Genomic DNA, 20,147 nt, shown 5'->3' on the forward strand with positions numbered 1-20,147 from the left:
CAGTACAACTTCTCTCAGTATCTGTTCTCAATCGTCACTATCCATTCTTATGGTGTATGTACGGACAACTGCACAGTACTACTTCTCTCGCACTGCATTCTGGAACCTAACTTGTACTATCTCTTCTTGATCTGGTTTATTAGCCGATTACACAGTACCACTTCTCTGGTTCTGCTTGCTGTGCGGTTACTAAACATTTCCCCCCCCCCCCCCCCCGATAAGTGACCCCAAAGGAACGACTGTGAAAGGAATATCGAGCTACTGTGAAATGTTCATCTCTCTGTACGGCTCCTGTGTACACACGAGGAAATGATAAACACACGTGAGGCAGCTGACCTTAGAATAGAAAAACATGAATATTTATGACAGCTCAGTGCAAACAGACCTCCTAATAAGACAAAGCGAGTCTGTCCAGCACAGCCGGGGGAAGCCCAGGGGGATAGACACGTGCACACGCACATGTAACACAAACATCATGTGATACTGTCCTGGCCGTGGCCAGAGAGGGAGGCATTATGGGAGGGCCACTGAAATCAACCACTAAAATAAAGGAAACTCACTGTAACGTGTGCTACTCACACTTTCTTCTATACATACAGATTGTATTAGCACATTGTGATAGGCAGAAGTAAGGTCACAGCATTATCTGTGCAGTACAGGAATATTAATCAGACTTACTTAAAATAAAGATTGTAAGGTTTTTACATGTTGTATTCAGTTTAGTCGAACGTTACGGGCTGGGAACAGGATTATAATCCTCTGCCTACAGGGGGCAGCATCTGCGAGGAGGCGTCTCTTTTAGGAACCGGCCTCCCCCCGCAATTTGTGCCCCCTTCCCCAATCTAAAAGGAGAGGGGTCACCGAATTTTATTGCCCGTCACGTAATCAGCAGTGAAAGTGTAAAACTGTTTAAAAGTGACACAGAATTTTGTTCCCTATATAATAGACTGCAAAATAGAAATCGTCATCTCTCTAGTGGAAAAAAACAGGATACAATTACCTCTGAAAAACTAAATAGGAAAATGGTTTCCGAGGAAACAGATGTTTTGTGAGTTTAAATGGCCTGACCATGAAGTGGTTAATTTAAAGTTCTCCAGGATGACAGGGATGAGATTCTTGGGAAATACCCGGATATGGGAAATGAGTGGTTTAGGGGAAGAGGAGAGGGGGGGTTGATGGCTTTTGTTCTTAACGAAAGAAAACTTTGGGTGAAATTCATCTTTAAATATACTGAGGAGGGGGGGGGGGGTTTGAACGCACATTGGATCGCAAGAAAACATAAATTCCATTTCATTTGATAGGAGAAGCTCTGTAACACTAAGCTGCATCCAGCAGTTAGACTAATAATATCACACTGTAGATCCGCACAGATAAATGTCCCCTGACGTCACTGGCTGCTGAATTATTTAACGTAATGCAGTCAGACGGGATCTCTGCCCTCTTTCCTCACTGTGGTACCCACCCCCCGCATCACTGCGTTACAAGGACAGACGGGAAGACCACCTACCTTCATCTGCATCGTCACCAAAGGGGTAAAACAGCGCCACGGCCAGGTTGATGAACACAGCTAGGTTGAAGGAGATGGTTCCCCAGAGAGAGATGTGTCGGGAGAACCAGAAGAGAGCTGGGTTATCTGCAGAGACATAGGCCGGTGGTTAGCCAGAGCCAACGGGTACAATAAACAAAAATCAGGACTGTCCGCGTCTCCACTTATCAAACATCCGCTCACAGTAAAATTAAAGTGAATAAAACTCTAATAACATCAAGGTAAGATCACAAGGAGTATGATGATATGGTAGGACAGCCCTCACTATGTACCTAAGACAGGTAGATAGCCAGGGCTAGGTAGCATGGTGGCCTACACGGAGCCACGGGCCATAATAGTGCCAGTATTCTTGTAACCATGGACTAGTCCCCCCCCCCCGTGTCGGCGCTACGCAATGACTGACAGTCGTGGCGTGCAGCAATTCCACCTACAAGTCGCGGAGCAGGGCCATATTACTTTAAAAGGCTAATTCGTTTAGTGGAGTGTAAATTAAATCGAAATTCTTGATACTCTGCTGCAGCTGAGGCAAATTCTATTCAATTCAGGCAAATCTGCAGCAATTTTAATGCACAAAATATGAACGGAGGACTAGGCTGGTAGCGGGGGTTTAATGGCCAACACCTTAATAAAGGGTAACAACGATCAGCCTTATGGGGGAGATGGGGAGGGTGAATTTCCGATCTGGCCTCAAACATGGACAATCAAACTGGAGGGATCTGGCTGTTTGTGCCAAGCAGCACATCACAACCGACTGGATCATACTCAGACATACACTATATGGACAAAAGTATTTGGCCACATCTGTTAATTATTGAATTGATGTGTTTTAATCAGACGTTGCCAGAGGTGTATAAAATCAAGCACCTATCCATGCAGTCTCCATTTGCAAACATTTCTGAAACAAAATGGGTCGTTCTGAAGAGCTCGGTGACTTCCAAGCGTGGTACTGTGATAGGATGTCACCTTTGCAATAAGATGGTTCGTGAAATTTCATCCCTGCTGTCAACTGTATATTATTAGAAAGTGGAAGCATTTAGGAACAACAGCAACTCAGCCATCAAGCAGAAGACCACGTGAAATCACAGAGCGGGGTCAACGACCGCCAAGGCGCATGGTGTGTAAAAGTCGCCAACGCTCTGCTGATTCCATAGCTGAAGAATTTTGAACTTCCACTGGCATTACTGTAAGCACAAAACTGTGTGGCAGGAGCTTAATGGAATGGGTTTCCATGGCCGAGCAGCTGCATGCAAGCTTCACATCCCGAAGACCAATGCCAGGCGTCGGATGGAGTGGTGTAAAGCACACTGGACTGTGGAACAGTGGAAACGTGTTCTGTGGAGTGACGAATCACTCTTCTCTGGCAGTCAGATGGGCGAGTCTGGGTTTGGCGGATGCCGGGAGAATGTTACCTGCCTGACTGCATTATGCCAACTGTGAAGTTTGGTGGAGGAGGGATAACGGTATGGGGCTGTTTATCAGGGTTTGGGCTAGGCCCCTTATCTCCAGTGAAGCACAATCTTAATGCTTCAGCATACCCAGTCATTTTGGACAATTTTATGCTTTCAACTTCGTGGCAACAGTTTGGGGAAGGCCCTTTTATATTCCAACATGACTGTGCCCCAGTGCACAAAGCAAGGACTACAAAGACAAAGAATTTGGTGTGGAAGAACTTGACTGGCCCACACAGAGCCCTGACCTCAACCCCATTGAACTCCTTTGGGATGGAGCGGAGATTGTGAGCCAGGACTTCTCGTCCAACATCAGTGCCTGACCTCATAAATACTCTACAGAATGAATGGGCACAGATTCCCACAGAAACACTCCAACATCTTGTGGAAAGTCTTCCAAGAAGAGTGGAAGCTGTTATCACTGCAGAAGGGGGACCAACTCCATCTTAAAGTGTATGTATTTGGAAACAATGTCATTACAGTCACTGATGGTGTAATGGTCAATTGTCCGAATACTTTTGTCCATATAGTGTACCTGTCTATTGAACCTACAAATATTGCAATATGGAGCCACTTTTCCAATACAAACTGAGGTGTAGTCAGCATTAATGTGAAAACAGAAAAGAGCCGTTACTGATTTTAGTGAGCAGATACTGAAAAGTGTAACTTCTGGAACAAATGAATGATTTCACAGACAGAGATTTGTTTGATTAACTATTGAACGGGAAATGGTAACTCGTGGTAATGACTATAGAAACATGTCTGTTTAGAACAGGATGTGCTGGAGACACATGATCGATTCACGTGTCAGGGTGGCTGACAAACACCCTGAAATCCGCATTTACACGCAGGCTTTCCAAATATTTATTGAGATATCTCATCAGATGCTCCGACATGACCTTTAATGTGTACCTGTATCCTACACACATCGGAGGCAGCCATTTTGTGGAGCAATATTTCTCGGTATGTTACCTATCTTTTGACTAGGAGTCCTGTGTGAGGTACACAAAAGAGGCAGCCATTTTGTGGGTTGCACCAATGTTTCTGAGAATATGTTGCCTATTTTTTGATTAGGAATTAGTAACCACACTGTTCATCACATAGTACATGATTCACTATGAGGTTATGTGAAAAAACTGTTAAATTGCCATTGTAAAACAACAGGCAGTACCCTTCTTAATTGTCTCCTACACACTAGAGGCAGCCATTTTGTAAAAGCAGAGGTGTTGCCCATAGCAACCAATCAGATTCTAGCTATCATTCATCCTGTACATTCTAGAACATGACAGCTAGAATCTGATTGGTTGCTATGGGCCTCCACTTTTCCTTTTTAAAAGGTTTGATAAATCATTCTATAAGTTGATTGGTTTACTCTAGGACATTACTGAAACTGGGGGGGGGGGGGATAAAAGGCCCATATGGCTAATTGTTCACACAGTTTCATAGCAAAGTGATAGACTGCCGTGTCCCTGAATATTAATGAAGCCCACAATATGGCCGCTTCCTCTGTGATTATGTAACGAGTGCACTTTAACACTATACAAAGTCTAGTTTACCAATAATGTTACTGATTTTAGGCTGAACACTATTTTTTTTTTTTTAATCTTTGCTTTTAACATGGAACGAATGTGGAGGCTGAACACCTGCACCCACTAATTCATCCCCATGCATGCACATCAGGGATCCGCTTAATGACACATCTACCGCTGATCGCTGGGTAATAAAGCAGTTGGTGTGCAAACAGGAACTTTCATTTAAATGTAAACGTTTAATTTACGGATACGAGGGACCAGCTGTGGAGGAAGACGAACTGACTCCGGGTCCTGTAGGAGACATCAGCCGCGATGTGAAACAGAATCACGTAACATCTGCGCCGAGATCTCATGGCCGGATTAGAAACCTCAGCACATCAGACGCCTGCTCTCGTCGCTCCAGCTTGTACCAGGCTGATCACAACTAATTGATGATTGATGGTTGCGGTGACTGATTATAGGGACTGTCGGGGGTGGGGGGGCCCGGGGCCCTGGGCTAACTCACTGGGGCAAGAAAGACCTTGATTTCCGTACAGTGAGCTTGGTGTTCCAGGCTTGCCGCATAGTCCAATGTGCTCAGAGTGAGGTTATTGCAAAATACTTGGGGGTATATTTACTAAACTGCAGGTCTGAAAAAGTGGAGATGTTGCCTATAGCAACCAATCAGATTCTAGTTATCATTTATTTAGAACACAGCTACAATCTGATTGGTTGCAATAGGCAACATCTCCACTTTTTCAAACCCACAGTTTAGTAAATATACCTCCTGGAGTGTGAGGCTTATTGTGCATATACTTGGGGTGAGGGGTCCGTGGTTGTTTGAATCGAAAACTGATTAGTTGCCACGAGAGCAGTGCTCTGTGCCAGGTTGTGCCTCTATTAATAAATAACTCCTATACAAGTCAGTCACTAAAAGCTTGATAATGTTCTTTTTTAACCTTAATTTATATAGTGCCTCTATCGTCTGAGCTTTACAGTGAATAATAGATCATTCACACCAGTCCCTACCCCAGTGGAGCTTATAATCTATATTCTCTACCACACACACACACACACTACCACATCATCATCATCATCATTTATTGATATAGCACTCTAATTCCACAACGCTGTACAGAGAACTCACTCACATCAGTCCCTGCCCCATTGGACCTTACAGTCTAAATTCCCTACTATAGACACACACACACAGACTAGGGTCAATTTTGATAGCAGCCAATTAACCTACTAGTATGTTTTTTGGAGTGTGGGAGGAAACCGGAGCACCCGGAGGAAACCCACGCAAACACGGGGAGAACATACAAACTCATGACCCCAGGACCGTGAGGCAGAAGTGCTAACCACTAGGCCACTGTGCTGCCCACATGAATAAACACTAATGTTAATTTTCTCAGAAACAAATTAACCTATGTTTATGGAGTGTGGGAGGAGCACTCACAGGAAATCCGCTGAAAAACAGGGAGAACATACTTACACCCATGTCCCCGGCGCCGTGAGGCACCAATGCTAACAATACCCGATAGTGCAACACGCCCAGTAATAATGTCATGGATTACATTCATGCATCGAGCTTGTTCATACCGTATGTGTTTTCTGGAACTAGTTAATAGAACTGACTTTAAACTGTTATTTCTTCCAAATGCCCAAAAACCAATTTATACTCAGACTTTCCTGTCAACTGGGATTCTGAAATCTAAACACAGACGTCACTGTGCCTGAGCTCTGTCTGAAAATCATGTACAAGTAAAAAATGAAAAAAAATCCTGTTTTTTTTTTTTTTTTTTGCAAATGACTAAAATCGAGCCGCAGGGGGACACTCACAGCATTCGGGGGCTGCAGACGTGGTGATGAAGTGCGGCACGTTTACGAAGAGAATGCCGGGGAGATCGGATTAACTAATCAAATATTAAAAAGGGACAACGTGTACCTAGCACGGGCTGCGTCTTGTTCCCGCCGTGGACACAACAACCTGACGTACACACAGAATACAAAGTGTAAATGAGAGAAACTGCTTTCAGCTGCGCATCCCACCCCTCTGGAGGGAAGAAATGAGAGGACACATACTGAAGAGATTTGTAGTGCGTTCACCAATCACTTGAATAATTAACGCTCAATAAAATCAATGAATATTTGCATTATGGGAAATCGGGGAGGAGCTACGACGTCTTATTGGCACCAAAACCATTGCGCAGATTAATTATTTAGCTTAACTGCAACGTCGGTTCTGTAGAGTTATTGTAGCTGATGTAAACAAAGGCTCAGCCATTGCCTGAGAGATGTTTTGATCTAAAGTTATTGATCAGTTAAAAGAAGTTGTTTTTTCCTTATGTTTTTTTTTCTCTTTTCTTTTAAATTGTATTTTGGCCATTAGAGGCTATTAAAGAAGTTTATGTTTAATGCCGCAGCCAAAAAAAAAAACCTGCTATGACTTTGGGGAATATGTTTTACTTAAACAGTAAATGAAAACAAACTCTACGCTTGTATGTTGTATTTTCTCTCAAGAAACACCTTAAGCCCTATGTGGGTAAACGGTTATTCTCCGACAGCTGTGGGACTACAAGGCCCAGCGTGAGTCGGTGAGAGCATGCTGGGACTTATAGTTGTCGAGTCGCTGGTTGTCTAGATCTGCTCCGGGACTGCAACTTAATCATATTCCGAGGCTTTGCTGCAGAACCATAAATATTTAAGACCCGTGACAATGGACAAACCAGCACTTGTTCAATAATAAATCAGATTTTCTTCAACTTTTTTTAAAGAGTAATTTAAATAAACACCTTGGGCCTGAGTCATTAAGGAAAGTAAGGCAAGAAAAAGGAGTAAATGTTCTCTGGGACAAACCATGTTACAATGCAAGGGGTGCAAATTAGTTTATTATTTTGCACATAAGATAAATACTGGCTGTTTTTTGTTCTACCACACAGATATGAGATAGCTTTATTTTTACACTGAAATGTAGAGTTGATCTAGGACATGCCCTACCACAAATATAAATCTGTCCCCACATTTTAAATTTATGTCCCCGGCCAATGCAATATGGTTTTGCCCAGGTGCAAAGTTATTCCTTTTTCATGCTTTGCTCTCTTTAATGACTCAGGCCCCTTGGCTATAAGTCACATCACCCAATCAGGCGTTAGCGTTACTCAGCCTCATCTACGATTGGTTGCCATGGGTAACAGTACATCTCTTATGCGCAGAATAAATTAAATACATATTTTAATGTTAATGTCATTTTAACTGAGCTGCCAAAGACCAGACGGAGACACAGGACAAGATAATTTGTTGTTAATCTAAATTATGACAGAGAAAGTGTGGTCTGTGGCCTATTAGGACTACCTTGGCCTACATGGGCAGGAGGCAGCCATTTTGTGCGCTGAATGAGCATTTTGATTAAGAATTCAACACCAACTGGTGGCGTGCTGAGACATGAGGTAGTAGGGCTGTGTTCTTATGAACATTGGTCCGCCACAAAATGGCTGCCTCCGCTGTGAGGGGGTGGAGGCTATATACAGTGTCTCTCAGGCCAAACTCCTCCTTATTTACAGTGACTGTATAAACATACTCACTCCTGATCTTTCTTTGCCATTTCATTTCGTTGTACAAGTCTTCGGTCTGCTGGAAGAAGTCATTGACCTTGCTGCCTTGCTCGTCTCTCTCGGTGGATTTAAACACCCGGCGCATAGATTCTCGGGTCAGAAACTCACAGATATTTGGTACTGGAAACACAATCTGCTCCATTGTCCGATCATGACGGACGATCTATAAGAGAACGGGAAACATTTCAGGGTTTTGAGGGAAGAAACTCTCCTGTGAACCTTGTGTAAAACATGTGGGGTTTGATTTACTAAACTGCGGGTTTGAAAAAGTGGAGATGTTGCCTATAGCAACCAATCAGATTCTAGCTGTCATTTATTTAGTATATTCAACAAAATGACAGCTAGAATCTGATTGGTTGCTATAGGCAACATCTCTACTTTGTTAAACCCGCAGTTTAGTAAATATACCCCGTGGTGTCTAAATGCCTTGCAGACAAGCTTCCACATACAGGCAGAGTTGGCTGTAGTGTCACGTGTAATACAGCCAGTTCCAATGTGCAATTGGAGCTAAATCGAGCAGTCATTCAGGAGGAAAAATAACTAAAGATATGACGTTAATGACGGGTGTGGTCCTGAAGTGGTCGGGGGCCCAATTAAAAGTAACTTTTTAAATTTGACGCAGATATATTTATTTACATACATTTACATGACTTTGCAGAGAATATTTAATAATTCACATCAGTCCCTGCCCCAGCGGAGCTTACAATCTATGGGTTAATCTTGTCAGTAGCCCAATAACCTACCAGCATGTCTGTAGAGTGTTGGAGGCAAACGGAGAACCCGGAGGAAACCCACGAAAACACGGGGAGAACTTACAAACTCCACTCAGATAGCACCATGACTGGAATCTAACCCGTGACCGCAGCGCTATGAAGCGGCAATGCTAACAACTTTGCCACCAGGCTGCCCGACAGGTCCACAAAACTGCACCACTAGGCGAATATTGATTTTACAAAGTAGGCGTGAACATTTAAGTGAGATCTTGGCGGAGAAATGGGTGAATTTGGGCAAATAAAGCAGCGAAGGTCCGAATTGCTAGTGGACTGTAGATGAGTCCTTCTGATTGGGTAACAACCCTGCTCTGTCTGATAAGCGCCTACGATAAATCTGACGCAGCATTGTGTGAACAAGGTCTGTTCCCGGGACCAGGACGTTTGCAGTGCTGGACAGGATGAGTAATCCTGAACCGTGGGAATCTCTGGCCTCGAAGCCAGTCAGGTGGGTCGGGGGACGTTGGGGAACAGTTACATTTTTGGTAGAGTTACCCTTTAAACAGTAAGCAAAATAGCTAAAGTTTGTAGGATAAGGGTAAGATTTAGCAGAGACCGAAACCGGTGGATATCCTTAAAACATGGACTGTTGGGGGAGCTTGAGGATCTAAACGAACTCTTTACCTCAATCTGTGCCGTGTGGTGAGCGTAGTACGTCAAAGCTTCGTCACCCCCATCAGGATCATTCCCCGGCTTCAACATCTGCTGTAATGTTTTGTAGTGGCGAGCCAGCTGAGAAGCAAAACAAAACATATCCCCAATCAGTGACCGAAAATCTGGAAATACAATGTCGGGAACACACGTTATGTGCTTCCTCCCCATGTAACTCGCACGACACAGGCACGTAACCCTCAGAATTATTCCAGGCTGGAAACGAGTTCCTGGTAATGTCAGGAAAGCGGATCATTCTCATCAAACACAATTATCTACTGCTGGAATGATCGGTATGAAGAAAGTTATCGGAAAAAAACACTAAACAGCAACTAAATCTGAATTATGCTTTGAAACAGTAGGAAAAGGAATCTTGTAACATGTACAAGTGTATTACATTAAGTAAACAGATAATAGTTCCGATAATACGACAGATGTCAGACATTTACATTAACTTTCCATATGATCGTGCAGGTGGATGTTTAAAAAACTAGAAAACTGAAACCTCCCCCCAAAAACCTGAAACAGAATTCTTAAAGAATTTTCTTTATAATGTGTACAGCAAACACTACTTCTGCTTTACCAGTGACTAATGTGGGCTGTGTGTGTGGGAGCCGTGAGGGTTCAGCGGACGAGGTCAATGTTTAATGAACGATGTATTCATCTAAGAGGGTGTAAACATTTAGTGTTGACATCACACTTTATCAAGCGTAAAAAAATGTCCCCCTGCGGCCTGTGCAATGAGGAAATTAGGGAGAAGTGTAAGTCTGTGATTCCAGTGTATCAGCCGTTGGTATAGAAAGCCATACCTAGTTACTAAGCACTGACAGAGACAGTCATACCTAGTTACTAAGCACTGACAGAGACAGTCATACCTAGTTACTAAGCACTGACAGAGACAGTCATACCTAGTTACTAAGCACTGACAGAGACCGCCATACCTAGTTACTAAGCACTGACAGAGACAGTCATACCTAGTTACTAAGCACTGACAGAGACAGTCATACCTAGTTACAAAGCACTGACAGAGACAGCCATACCTAGTTACTAAGCACTGACAGAGACAGCCATACCTAGTTACTAAGCACTGACAGAGACCGCCATACCTAGTTACTAAGCACTGACAGAGACAGTCATACCTAGTTACTAAGCACTGACAGAGACCGCCATACCTAGTTACTAAGCACTGACAGAGACAGTCATACCTAGTTACTAAGCACTGACAGAGACAGCCATACCTAGTTACTAAGCACTGACAGAGACAGTCATACCTAGTTACTAAGCACTGACAGAGACAGCCATACCTAGTTACTAAGCACTGACAGAGACAGTCATACCTAGTTACTAAGCACTGACAGAGACAGTCATACCTAGTTACTAAACACTGACAGAGACAGCCATACCTAGTTACTAAGCACTGACAGAGACAGCCATACCTAGTTACTAAGCACTGACAGAGACAGTCATACCTAGTTACTAAGCACTGACAGAGACAGTCATACCTAGTTACTAAGCACTGACAGAGACAGTCATACCTAGTTACTAAACACTGACAGAGACAGCCATACCTAGTTACTAAGCACTGACAGAGACAGCCATACCTAGTTACTAAGCACTGACAGAGACAGCCATACCTAGTTACTAAGCACTGACAGAGACAGTCATACCTAGTTACTAAGCACTGACAGAGACAGTCATACCTAGATACTAAGCACTGACAGAGACAGTCATACCTAGTTACTAAGCACTGACAGAGACAGTCATACCTAGTTACTAAGCACTGACAGAGACAGTCATACCTAGTTACTAAGCACTGACAGAGACCGCCATACCTAGTTACTAAGCACTGACAGACAGTCATACCTAGATACTAAACACTGACAGAGAGACAGTCATTCCTAGTTATTAAGCACCTGCACAGAGAGACAGTCATACCTAGATACTAAGCACTGAACGAGACAGTCATACCTAGCTACTAAACACTGACAGAGAGACAGTCATACTTAGATACTAAGCACTGACAGAGAGACAGTCATACCTAGTTATTAAGCTCTGGCAGAGACAGTCATACCTAGTTACTAAGCTCTGCCAGAGAGACAGTCATACCTAGTTACTAAGCACTGACAGAGACAGTCATACCTAGATACTAATCACTGACAGAGAGACAGTCATACTTAGATACTAAGCACTGACAGAGAGACAGTCATACCTAGTTACTAAGCTCTGGCAGAGAGACAGTCATACCTAGTTACTAAGCACTGACAGAGACAGTCATACCTAGTTACTAAACACTGCCAGAGAGACAGTCATACCTAGTTACTAAGCACTGACAGAGACAGTCATACCTAGATACTAATCACTGACAGAGAGACAGTCATACTTAGATACTAAGCACTGACAGAGAGACAGTCATACCTAGTTATTAAGCTCTGGCAGAGAGACAGTCATACCTAGTTACTAAGCTCTGCCAGAGAGACAGTCATACCTAGTTACTAAGCACTGACAGAGACAGTCATACCTAGATACTAATCACTGACAGAGAGACAGTCATACTTAGATACTAAGCACTGACAGAGAGACAGTCATACCTAGTTACTAAGCTCTGGCAGAGAGACAGTCATACCTAGTTACTAAGCACTGACAGAGACAGTCATACCTAGTTACTAAACACTGACAGAGAGACAGTCATACCTAGTTACTAAGCACTGACAGAGAGACAGTCATACCTAGTTACTAAGCACTGACAGAGAGACAGTCATACCTAGTCACTAAGCTCTGGCAGAGAGACAGTCATACCTAGTTACTAAGCACTGACAGAGACAGTCATACCTAGTTACTAAGCTCTGGCAGAGAGACAGTCATACCTAGTTACTAAGCTCTGGCAGAGAGACAGCCATACCTAGTTACTAAGCACTGACAGAGAGACAGTCATACCTAGTCACTAAGCTCTGACAGAGAGACAGTCATACCTAGTTACTAAGCACTGACAGAGACAGTCATACCTAGTTACTAAGCACTGACAGAGACAGTCATACCTAGTTACTAAGCACTGACAGAGACAGTCATACCTAGTTACTAAGCTCTGGCAGAGAGACAGTCTGAGAGCATACAGCAGACGTGCACTGTGAAGCGTGCGGCCCACACCAACCAGATACACCTGTGCACAACCCGGGCATCCTGCATTACACATAGTGTGCGCTTTGTACATAACATAAAGCGGAAGCAGCCATTTTCTCAGCTGAACGAATATTCACGAGAAGATGGACGATTAATTCACTAGTAACCAGTGACATCACTGGGGCACACAGCGACGGCAGTGCTGCCACTGTGCAGATAATTAACAAATCGATAAAACATCTGATCATATTTAAGGCCTTACAAAATCCTTCCACTTTGTTCTTGAACTGAGCAGACGTCTCTGGAGAGGAAGGTAAAACAGCGCAGAATTGTGACAAGATGTGATCCTAGTAACTTGTCTCCTGCCCCGAGCAGGAGATTAATGAGCCTGCAGATTGACTCGGCAGGAACGCATTTCAGCAGACTGAGGGAAAGCGGCTATATTACTCAGTAAGCTCACCTGTCTGGTTATTACGTGCTTAATATCCCCATAAAACGCTTTACTGGGTCACTATTTTAATAGGTAATTAATTTAAGATGAAGGCCAGCACATGATACAATATCTATAAATTAAGTTTGTTGCATGAGCAGATTCTGAAACCTAAAGTTTGTCCGGCTCTCAGTGACTGTTACGCAAAGCATCATGGGACAGAGTCAAAGAATAGACGTTGTGCTGTGTACGAGCCAATACACAATGTGATACAATCCTCTGCTACAACATGCAAAGAATATCTCTAGGTCTTGTTCCATGGTGTGAGTGCACCATTATGCCTATAATTCCATTAGTTTCTCATTTTCTTCCGCCCCCTTGAATATTATTGAGGTTCTGTATCAGTCATTGACCACTGTGAGCTCCAGCTTGTGAGCGGATCAGAAGCTTAGAGGTCTGTAGACACAGTACATTCCATGTTAATTACAAAGCTCGGAACTCTAGTGTGCATAGATTAAATTAATCTATTTTTACTATTTTATTAACCCCGAGGTCCCCTCAGAGAAGGTGGGGGTCCAGATTAGTGAGGGAGGGGTAATTGAAGGATGCCCCTCTCTTGAAACTTTGTGGGCACCTTACACATTTTGCTATGGGTCCAAATACAACCTAGAAACTTGGCACACAAATTTGTAATTACGTCTGTGGGCGAGGCCACGGAAATGGGAACTACCTGACGGAGGTTTTCTCAAGCGCTGTAGAACATAGTGGTAGGTATGAGGTAAGGACTGGGAAATTTTATTTTAATTTAAAAAGTCAACAGAAGAATGTGACTTGCGTAACATAATTAATTAATGTCTATTTTTAACAGTGCAAGGGTGGAAGAGATAATAATTACTGACTAATCACTAAGAATAACATTTTAAAGGGTTTCTACACAAAAATAATCATGAGTTTACTTTAATTTTATTCGCAAATATTGATTCAGTCCAAAAAATAGATGCTGCCTTCATTTTGTGCTTCAGTGTCACTGGTTCCTAGTGACTGGATAGGCTGCACTCTCAGTGATGTCAGTGGTTCCTAGTCACTGGATAGGCTGGATTCTCAGGGATGTCACTGGTTCCTAGTGATTGGATAGGCTGCACTCTCAGTGATGTCACTGGTTCCTAGTGATTGGATAGGCTGCACTCTCAGTGATGTCACTGGTTCCTAGTGACTGGATAGGCTGCATTCTCAGTGATGTCACTGGTTCCTAGTGACTGGATAGGCTGCATTCTCAGTGATGTCAGTGGTTCCTAGTGACTGAATAGGCTGCATTCTCAGTGATGTCACTGGTTCCTAGTGACTGAATAGGCTGCATTCTCAGTGATGTCACTGGTTCCTAGTGATTGGATAGGCTGCACTCTCAGTGATGTCACTGGTTCCTAGTGATTGGATAGGCTGCACTCTCAGTGATGTCACTGGTTCCTAGTGAATGGATAGGCTGCATTCTCAGTGATGTCACTGGTTCCTTGTGAACGGATAGGCTGCATTCTCAGTGATGTCACTGGTTCCCAGTGACTGGATAGGCTGCATTCTCAGTGATGTCACTGGTTCCCAGTGACTGGATAGGCTGCACTCTCAGTGATGTCACTGGTTCCTAGTGAATGGATAGGCTGCATTCTCAGTGATGTCACTGGTTCCTAGTGAACGGATAGGCTGCATTCTCAGCGATGTCACTGGTTCCTAGTGAACGGATAGGCTGCATTCTCAGTGATGTCACTGGTTCCTTGTGAACGGATAGGCTGCATTCACAGTGATGTCACTGGTTCCTAGTGAAGGGATAGGCTGCATTCTCAGTGATGTCACTGGTTCCTAGTGAAGGGATAGGCTGCATTCTCAGGGATGTCACTGGTTCCTAGTGAAGGGATAGGCTGCATTCTCAGGGATGTCACTGGTTCCTAGTGAAGGGATAGGCTGCATTTTCATGACCATTAGTTTAGTACACAAAATGACCCGCACTGCTGTGTTTAGCTGTCAAATATACTTTTTTGATTAAAAAATGTTAATAATTTTTTTTGTTACGATGATCAACAAAACAGCTCTACATTTGGCAACGGAGTTCTATATAACTATAGAAGACCAGTAACTTCTGACTCCTCCACAGGGTTGCACATTATAAAGGTATTTTGAGATACCTCAGTGTTATTCTTGGTAAGGAACAACAGGGAACAGTCTAATCAGGTCTGCGGGGACCCAGCGGTCTCCAACCCCCCTGTAGACACGTCAGAAGTTTCAATTAGCTCAGCAGAGAGAATGTCCGACACGTGCCGCTGCCGCATTATACTCAGCATTACAGGAAGACCCTAGATACTTGTGAATGAGCAGCAGCAGAGCACATGCAGACAGGAACAGAGGGTGATCTATTTATCTGAATCAGAGCTGGGCAACACAAGCACCTTCTGGGGCCTCACGTGAGCGAGCCAGGGAGCCGTCGAGATGGCAGCACAGTGAGGGGCATATATAAAAGAGATTTCAAATGAATTCACAAATAAAGCCGGGTGTGCAGGAAATCTCTGTTTTAAAAAACTAAAGCGTTTGGGTGTCAGGTAAAGGGAATGACATGTCCAGGTATTATAAGTTATTTCTGCAACAAAAAAAATCACTAGTGATCACCTTAGCTGCATGTCATGTGACAGGTCATGTGACTGTGTGACTAGGATCACCAGTTGACCACTGAACCAAAACCACCCGCTCCCCAGATATCTGTAATGACACGCTGAGCGCCTCCCACAATAAGATCCCCTGTAGATCCAATGTTCAGAAATAAATTAATATTATTATCATCTTTAATTTATAAGGCGACACAACAGGTCAGCAGCGTCGTACACGACACTTACAGAAGTATACAATGCGCAGGAAGCAACGTGTCTCTGCATTCACTTAGGGCTCATTTAACGTTGCACAAATGGTTAAATCCGGACAGAAAATACATTTATAACCAGACACATGAAATATACAAACTGCATGGCTTCATTACAACTAGTTCTTATGCAGCCAGCATGCCCGAGATTGTGGTTCTGGAGTCTCTCATTTAACACACGACATTCAATGGTCCTTTAGGTATTTTCGTGCCGGCAAACTGGCACAGGACAGCCAACCTGCAAGGCTCTGCTGGGAATCACCACTATCCAAAGGATAGGGACTAACCTGTCCCTCAAGCCCTGTTCGGACTCTACAGTTGTCTCATGCCCGTCACACCGAATGCTGAGATATATCACACTTGCCAACTTTTCCTCGTTGACTTCAGGGAGATCCCGGGGAGGTGGGCGTGCGGGGGCGGGGCTTGACAAATCGCATCATTTTGGCCCCACTCCTTAAACGGTTGCCAATTTTGGCCAATTACAGCAGGGGTTGGGGCTAAGATGACGCAATATTTGTTTCATTAAGCCTCGTCCTCCCACCACTTATCTATTGCGGGGGCGAGAACCGGCAGGTTCTCCTGCTCTGAGACGTCTCCAGAAAATGCAGAGTAGGCAACTATGCGTTAAAGAAAAGCAGCTAATGAATCTCGAGAGACTGAAGTGTCTTTTACATTTCTGTCTCCATTACTGAAGTCATGTTGTCTTACCTGTCAGTCACAGATTAAATCTTGGTCTCCATGAAAATGGCCACCTCCATAGGCATCAATACATGGACATAGGACACAATTTCTGAACTGCGTCATCATGCCACAGATGGTGAAGCCAACCATGTCTTGTACTGGCTCAGCATCAGGGAGAATGCCAGACATTCAGGGAGTGAGGGAGATCACCCCTATTTCAGGGAGTCTCCCTGACATTCATTTTATTCAAGTTGTGCCTGTTTATCCCTGAATCAGACCCTTGAAAACCAACATTTTAAATGATGAGCTTCTCTGGCTGTTTGCAGAAAGCAGTAATATTATTGCAACAAAGTTAAAAAGTAATATTAGTTCTGTTCTCCTGGTGTGAATAACGGAGGGGGGGGGGGGGGGAGTGAGAGCTCAGACTGTTATCTTTTCAAATTGAATAAATACATGTTGTCTGAAAAGTACAGCTCATTAGTAGGTGGGTTAATGCAATGTTTATTCGTTCACAAAAAAAGAAAAATTAAAGTCAGTAAATATTGAACAGTCTGATTATTAATGGGGGGATATATGTTTTTTTTTTAAATAACTTTTCATGGCTTTCCTATTTAAGTGTTAAGATGTGTGTGGCTTACACGACAGTATTATTGTGATGTCAAATCTCAATAGGTAAAATGATTTGGGAATTTAATGAGAAGAGCAGAGGAATAAGACCTAAGTAGATATAAAATCTTCGGATTAAGCAATGTGACTGTCTGGGGCGTAATGAAGGCCAGCGAGGAAGGAGGGCGACGACGTAAAGCTGCAGCAGCTCTACCACTCTCTGGGCACAAGCCGCCTCACACCTCCTGATTCTGCAGCAATTTAATTAGGTGCTGTCAATCCAATTCCAGACTGTGACTCAGAGTGTACTAGACTCTGCTCCAGTGAACGAGACACACAGAGTTCTGTGCAAGTCGGGGAACTTTTCACCAGAATCAACAACAACTCGGTGAGGTACGTGGGCTATAAATAGGCAGAATGTTCCATGCTCTCCATTGTTGATAACATATCGCAGACAGAGTTACTTTGTGCGGCTGTTAGTCGCAGGGTTCCAGGACCTATTTCTCTGCCATCTCTAAAGGACGCTAAAACCCCAGGCTGCTATAATCATCTTTATACCCGAAAACTGTCCACGGAACTTGTCGCAGCCGAGAACTGGGGCTGTAACCTCAGAATCACCATAAGCATTGTGGCTGAACACACCCTAAATTTGCAAGTGTACACTCCCTATTTGCATGTTCCTCTGTGCAACATTGTTGGAGAAAAATCGGTGCTAATTAAGACAAAGCTGCAAAAAAAGCAAAACAGTAACAGTAACTGAGATTTCCATAAAAAACTTTCTATGCTGCCCCTTAAACAGTGCTGCCCTATGTGCGGGCCCAGCTTGCCTATACGTGTGTTGAACGTTACAGTACACAGTGATTAATGCTATATGAGTTACTTAATAGGACCACACAAATGGTTTAGCACCCTGCTGTAATAACCGTTTTATTACACATGTTGATACATCGGTTGGATGATGTTTTGTAGAACATAAAAAATGTGCCTGGGAATATAAACCTCTTATGACATAAAATAGCAAAATAAATGCACACACGCAGTAAAGATTAAACTGTCAGAATCATGATCAGAAGGTATTTAGAATTTTCTATGAAGCTAAATTGATTTGCACCCTGAATATTAGCACAGCAAGGACAAAATCCATAAAACTGAACAAATGAATGAATGTGAAACGGTGAGAGGATGATGGAGCTGCGAGTAGGACGTCTGTACCAGCGCTGTGTTACCAGGACCTGATGAATCACTTGCCCTGACCTCCTGGGACATATTTATGTCTCTCTACACAGGCAGGGTCAGACGTTTACAAGAATGTCCGTTCTCTTCTGGTAAAGAGCCTCGCAGGTGGGGCACGGGAGGATGTAGTCCTGGTAATGAGCAGGACCCCCCCCCCCCCCTCAACTGACTGCGCCAAAAATATACTGTCTGTGCCATGGATGGAAATAGAACACAGAGGACATGAAACTGGATCTGTGATATAAAATAGCAGCTACGTACAGGAAAGAGGAACCAAGTTCAGCACACGGGAGGAAGCAAGCATGGTGCCCGCATGGCGGCTCGCATCCACACGACACGTGTCTGCTGGGTGACGTCCTCACCACAAACGTCTGCTTTCATTATTTTCACTGTTCTGTTTAAAGCTGGGGTTTATTTTTACTCTGCTTTCCTAACACTAAGTGATTCTGCTGAGAGAACATTCTTCTGCGTTTATAAACATGCGGTGAGTGGGAGCTGCCATCTTTTTTGCTCCCTGGAGGTAAATGAAAACATCAGCTGGCAATTCCAACGCAACAGCGCCCGCTAGTGACCAAAGTGTCTTGGACAACGGGAGAACTCTTGCTGGACTTCAACAAACAATAGCCTGAGACTTAAGCATTTCTAAGAAATTTGATAATTGCAGTTACAAAATGATTCAGTATAATGTCGCAGCAAGGGACCAACAATAAAATAATTTAAAATACTATTCAAGGGGGTATTACGTCCCCAAAAACAGATTAGGTGGTGAAAGGACAATATCCTTGGAGGATATTGGTCCTGTCCCATCATCATCATCACCATTTATTTATATAAGACCACTAATTCCGCAGCGCTGTACAGAAAACCCACTCACATCAGTCCCTGTCCCATTGGAGCTTACAGTCTAAATTCCCTAACACACACATACACACACAGACAGACAGACAGAGAAAGAGAGACACAGACAGACACAGACACGGGTCAATTTGTTAGCAGCCAATTAACTTACCAGTATGTTTTTGGAGTGTGGGAGGAAACCGGAGCACCCGGAGGAAACCCACGCAAACACGGGGAGAACATACAAACTCCTCACAGATAAGGCCATGGTCGGGAATTGTACTCATGACCCCAGTGCTGTGAGGCAGAAGTGCTGACCACTACGCCACCGTGCTGCCCACCATGTAGATAAAAGTAAATAAGTGAAGTATTCCGTGCCGCCTTATGGTGGAAATAAAGCACTTACTAAAATTGCAGTTCTCTTGGTTACAAGGGCCGCAGTCCCTGTGCTTTACAGTAATGCCCAGTGGTGCACTTTTCCTAACACCTGACCTGCAAATGTCTTCTTACGAGTTTATCCAGAAACTACCTACCCTTGTACATCCCCGGCTGTCTCCTAAAATCCCCAAAGTAAGGTCCAGCTTTATTCCACCCAATATTGCGTAACTGACAGGTGACATTATCTCATGACCGGCCTCCTAAACAAATAACTTGTACCTGGTGCGCCAGGATGTAGATGTTATGGCCAACAGCCCTCGGGGACACCTGGTCGTCTGACCCATGCTCATCGTGCTCGTTCTCCAGTCCCTGGTTATAAGCCGTCTTTATCACATCCACCTGTACGAGTCGGAGGAATAATGACAG

At 43.7% G+C, this 20,147-nt stretch overlaps 1 protein-coding gene across 3 annotated transcripts in view; it reads right to left on the reverse strand.

Annotated features, from left to right (window-relative positions):
• The window catches only part of ITPR2 (inositol 1,4,5-trisphosphate receptor type 2), a 180,753-nt gene that overhangs the window by 32,184 nt on the left and 128,422 nt on the right, over positions 1-20,147 (reverse strand). For all 3 annotated transcript variants that reach the window (XM_075210447.1, XM_075210446.1, XM_075210448.1), the window contains 4 exons: positions 20,001-20,120; positions 9,514-9,621; positions 8,090-8,282; positions 1,508-1,633 (listed from right to left, as the gene is read on the reverse strand). In XM_075210447.1, coding sequence (XP_075066548.1) covers positions 1,508-1,633; positions 8,090-8,282; positions 9,514-9,621; positions 20,001-20,120 — 547 coding nt within the window. The remainder of the gene's footprint in view (positions 1-1,507; positions 1,634-8,089; positions 8,283-9,513; positions 9,622-20,000; positions 20,121-20,147) is intronic.

This window comes from Mixophyes fleayi, chromosome 4, assembly GCF_038048845.1.
Source record: "Mixophyes fleayi isolate aMixFle1 chromosome 4, aMixFle1.hap1, whole genome shotgun sequence".
Lineage (NCBI taxonomy): Eukaryota > Metazoa > Chordata > Amphibia > Anura > Limnodynastidae > Mixophyes > Mixophyes fleayi.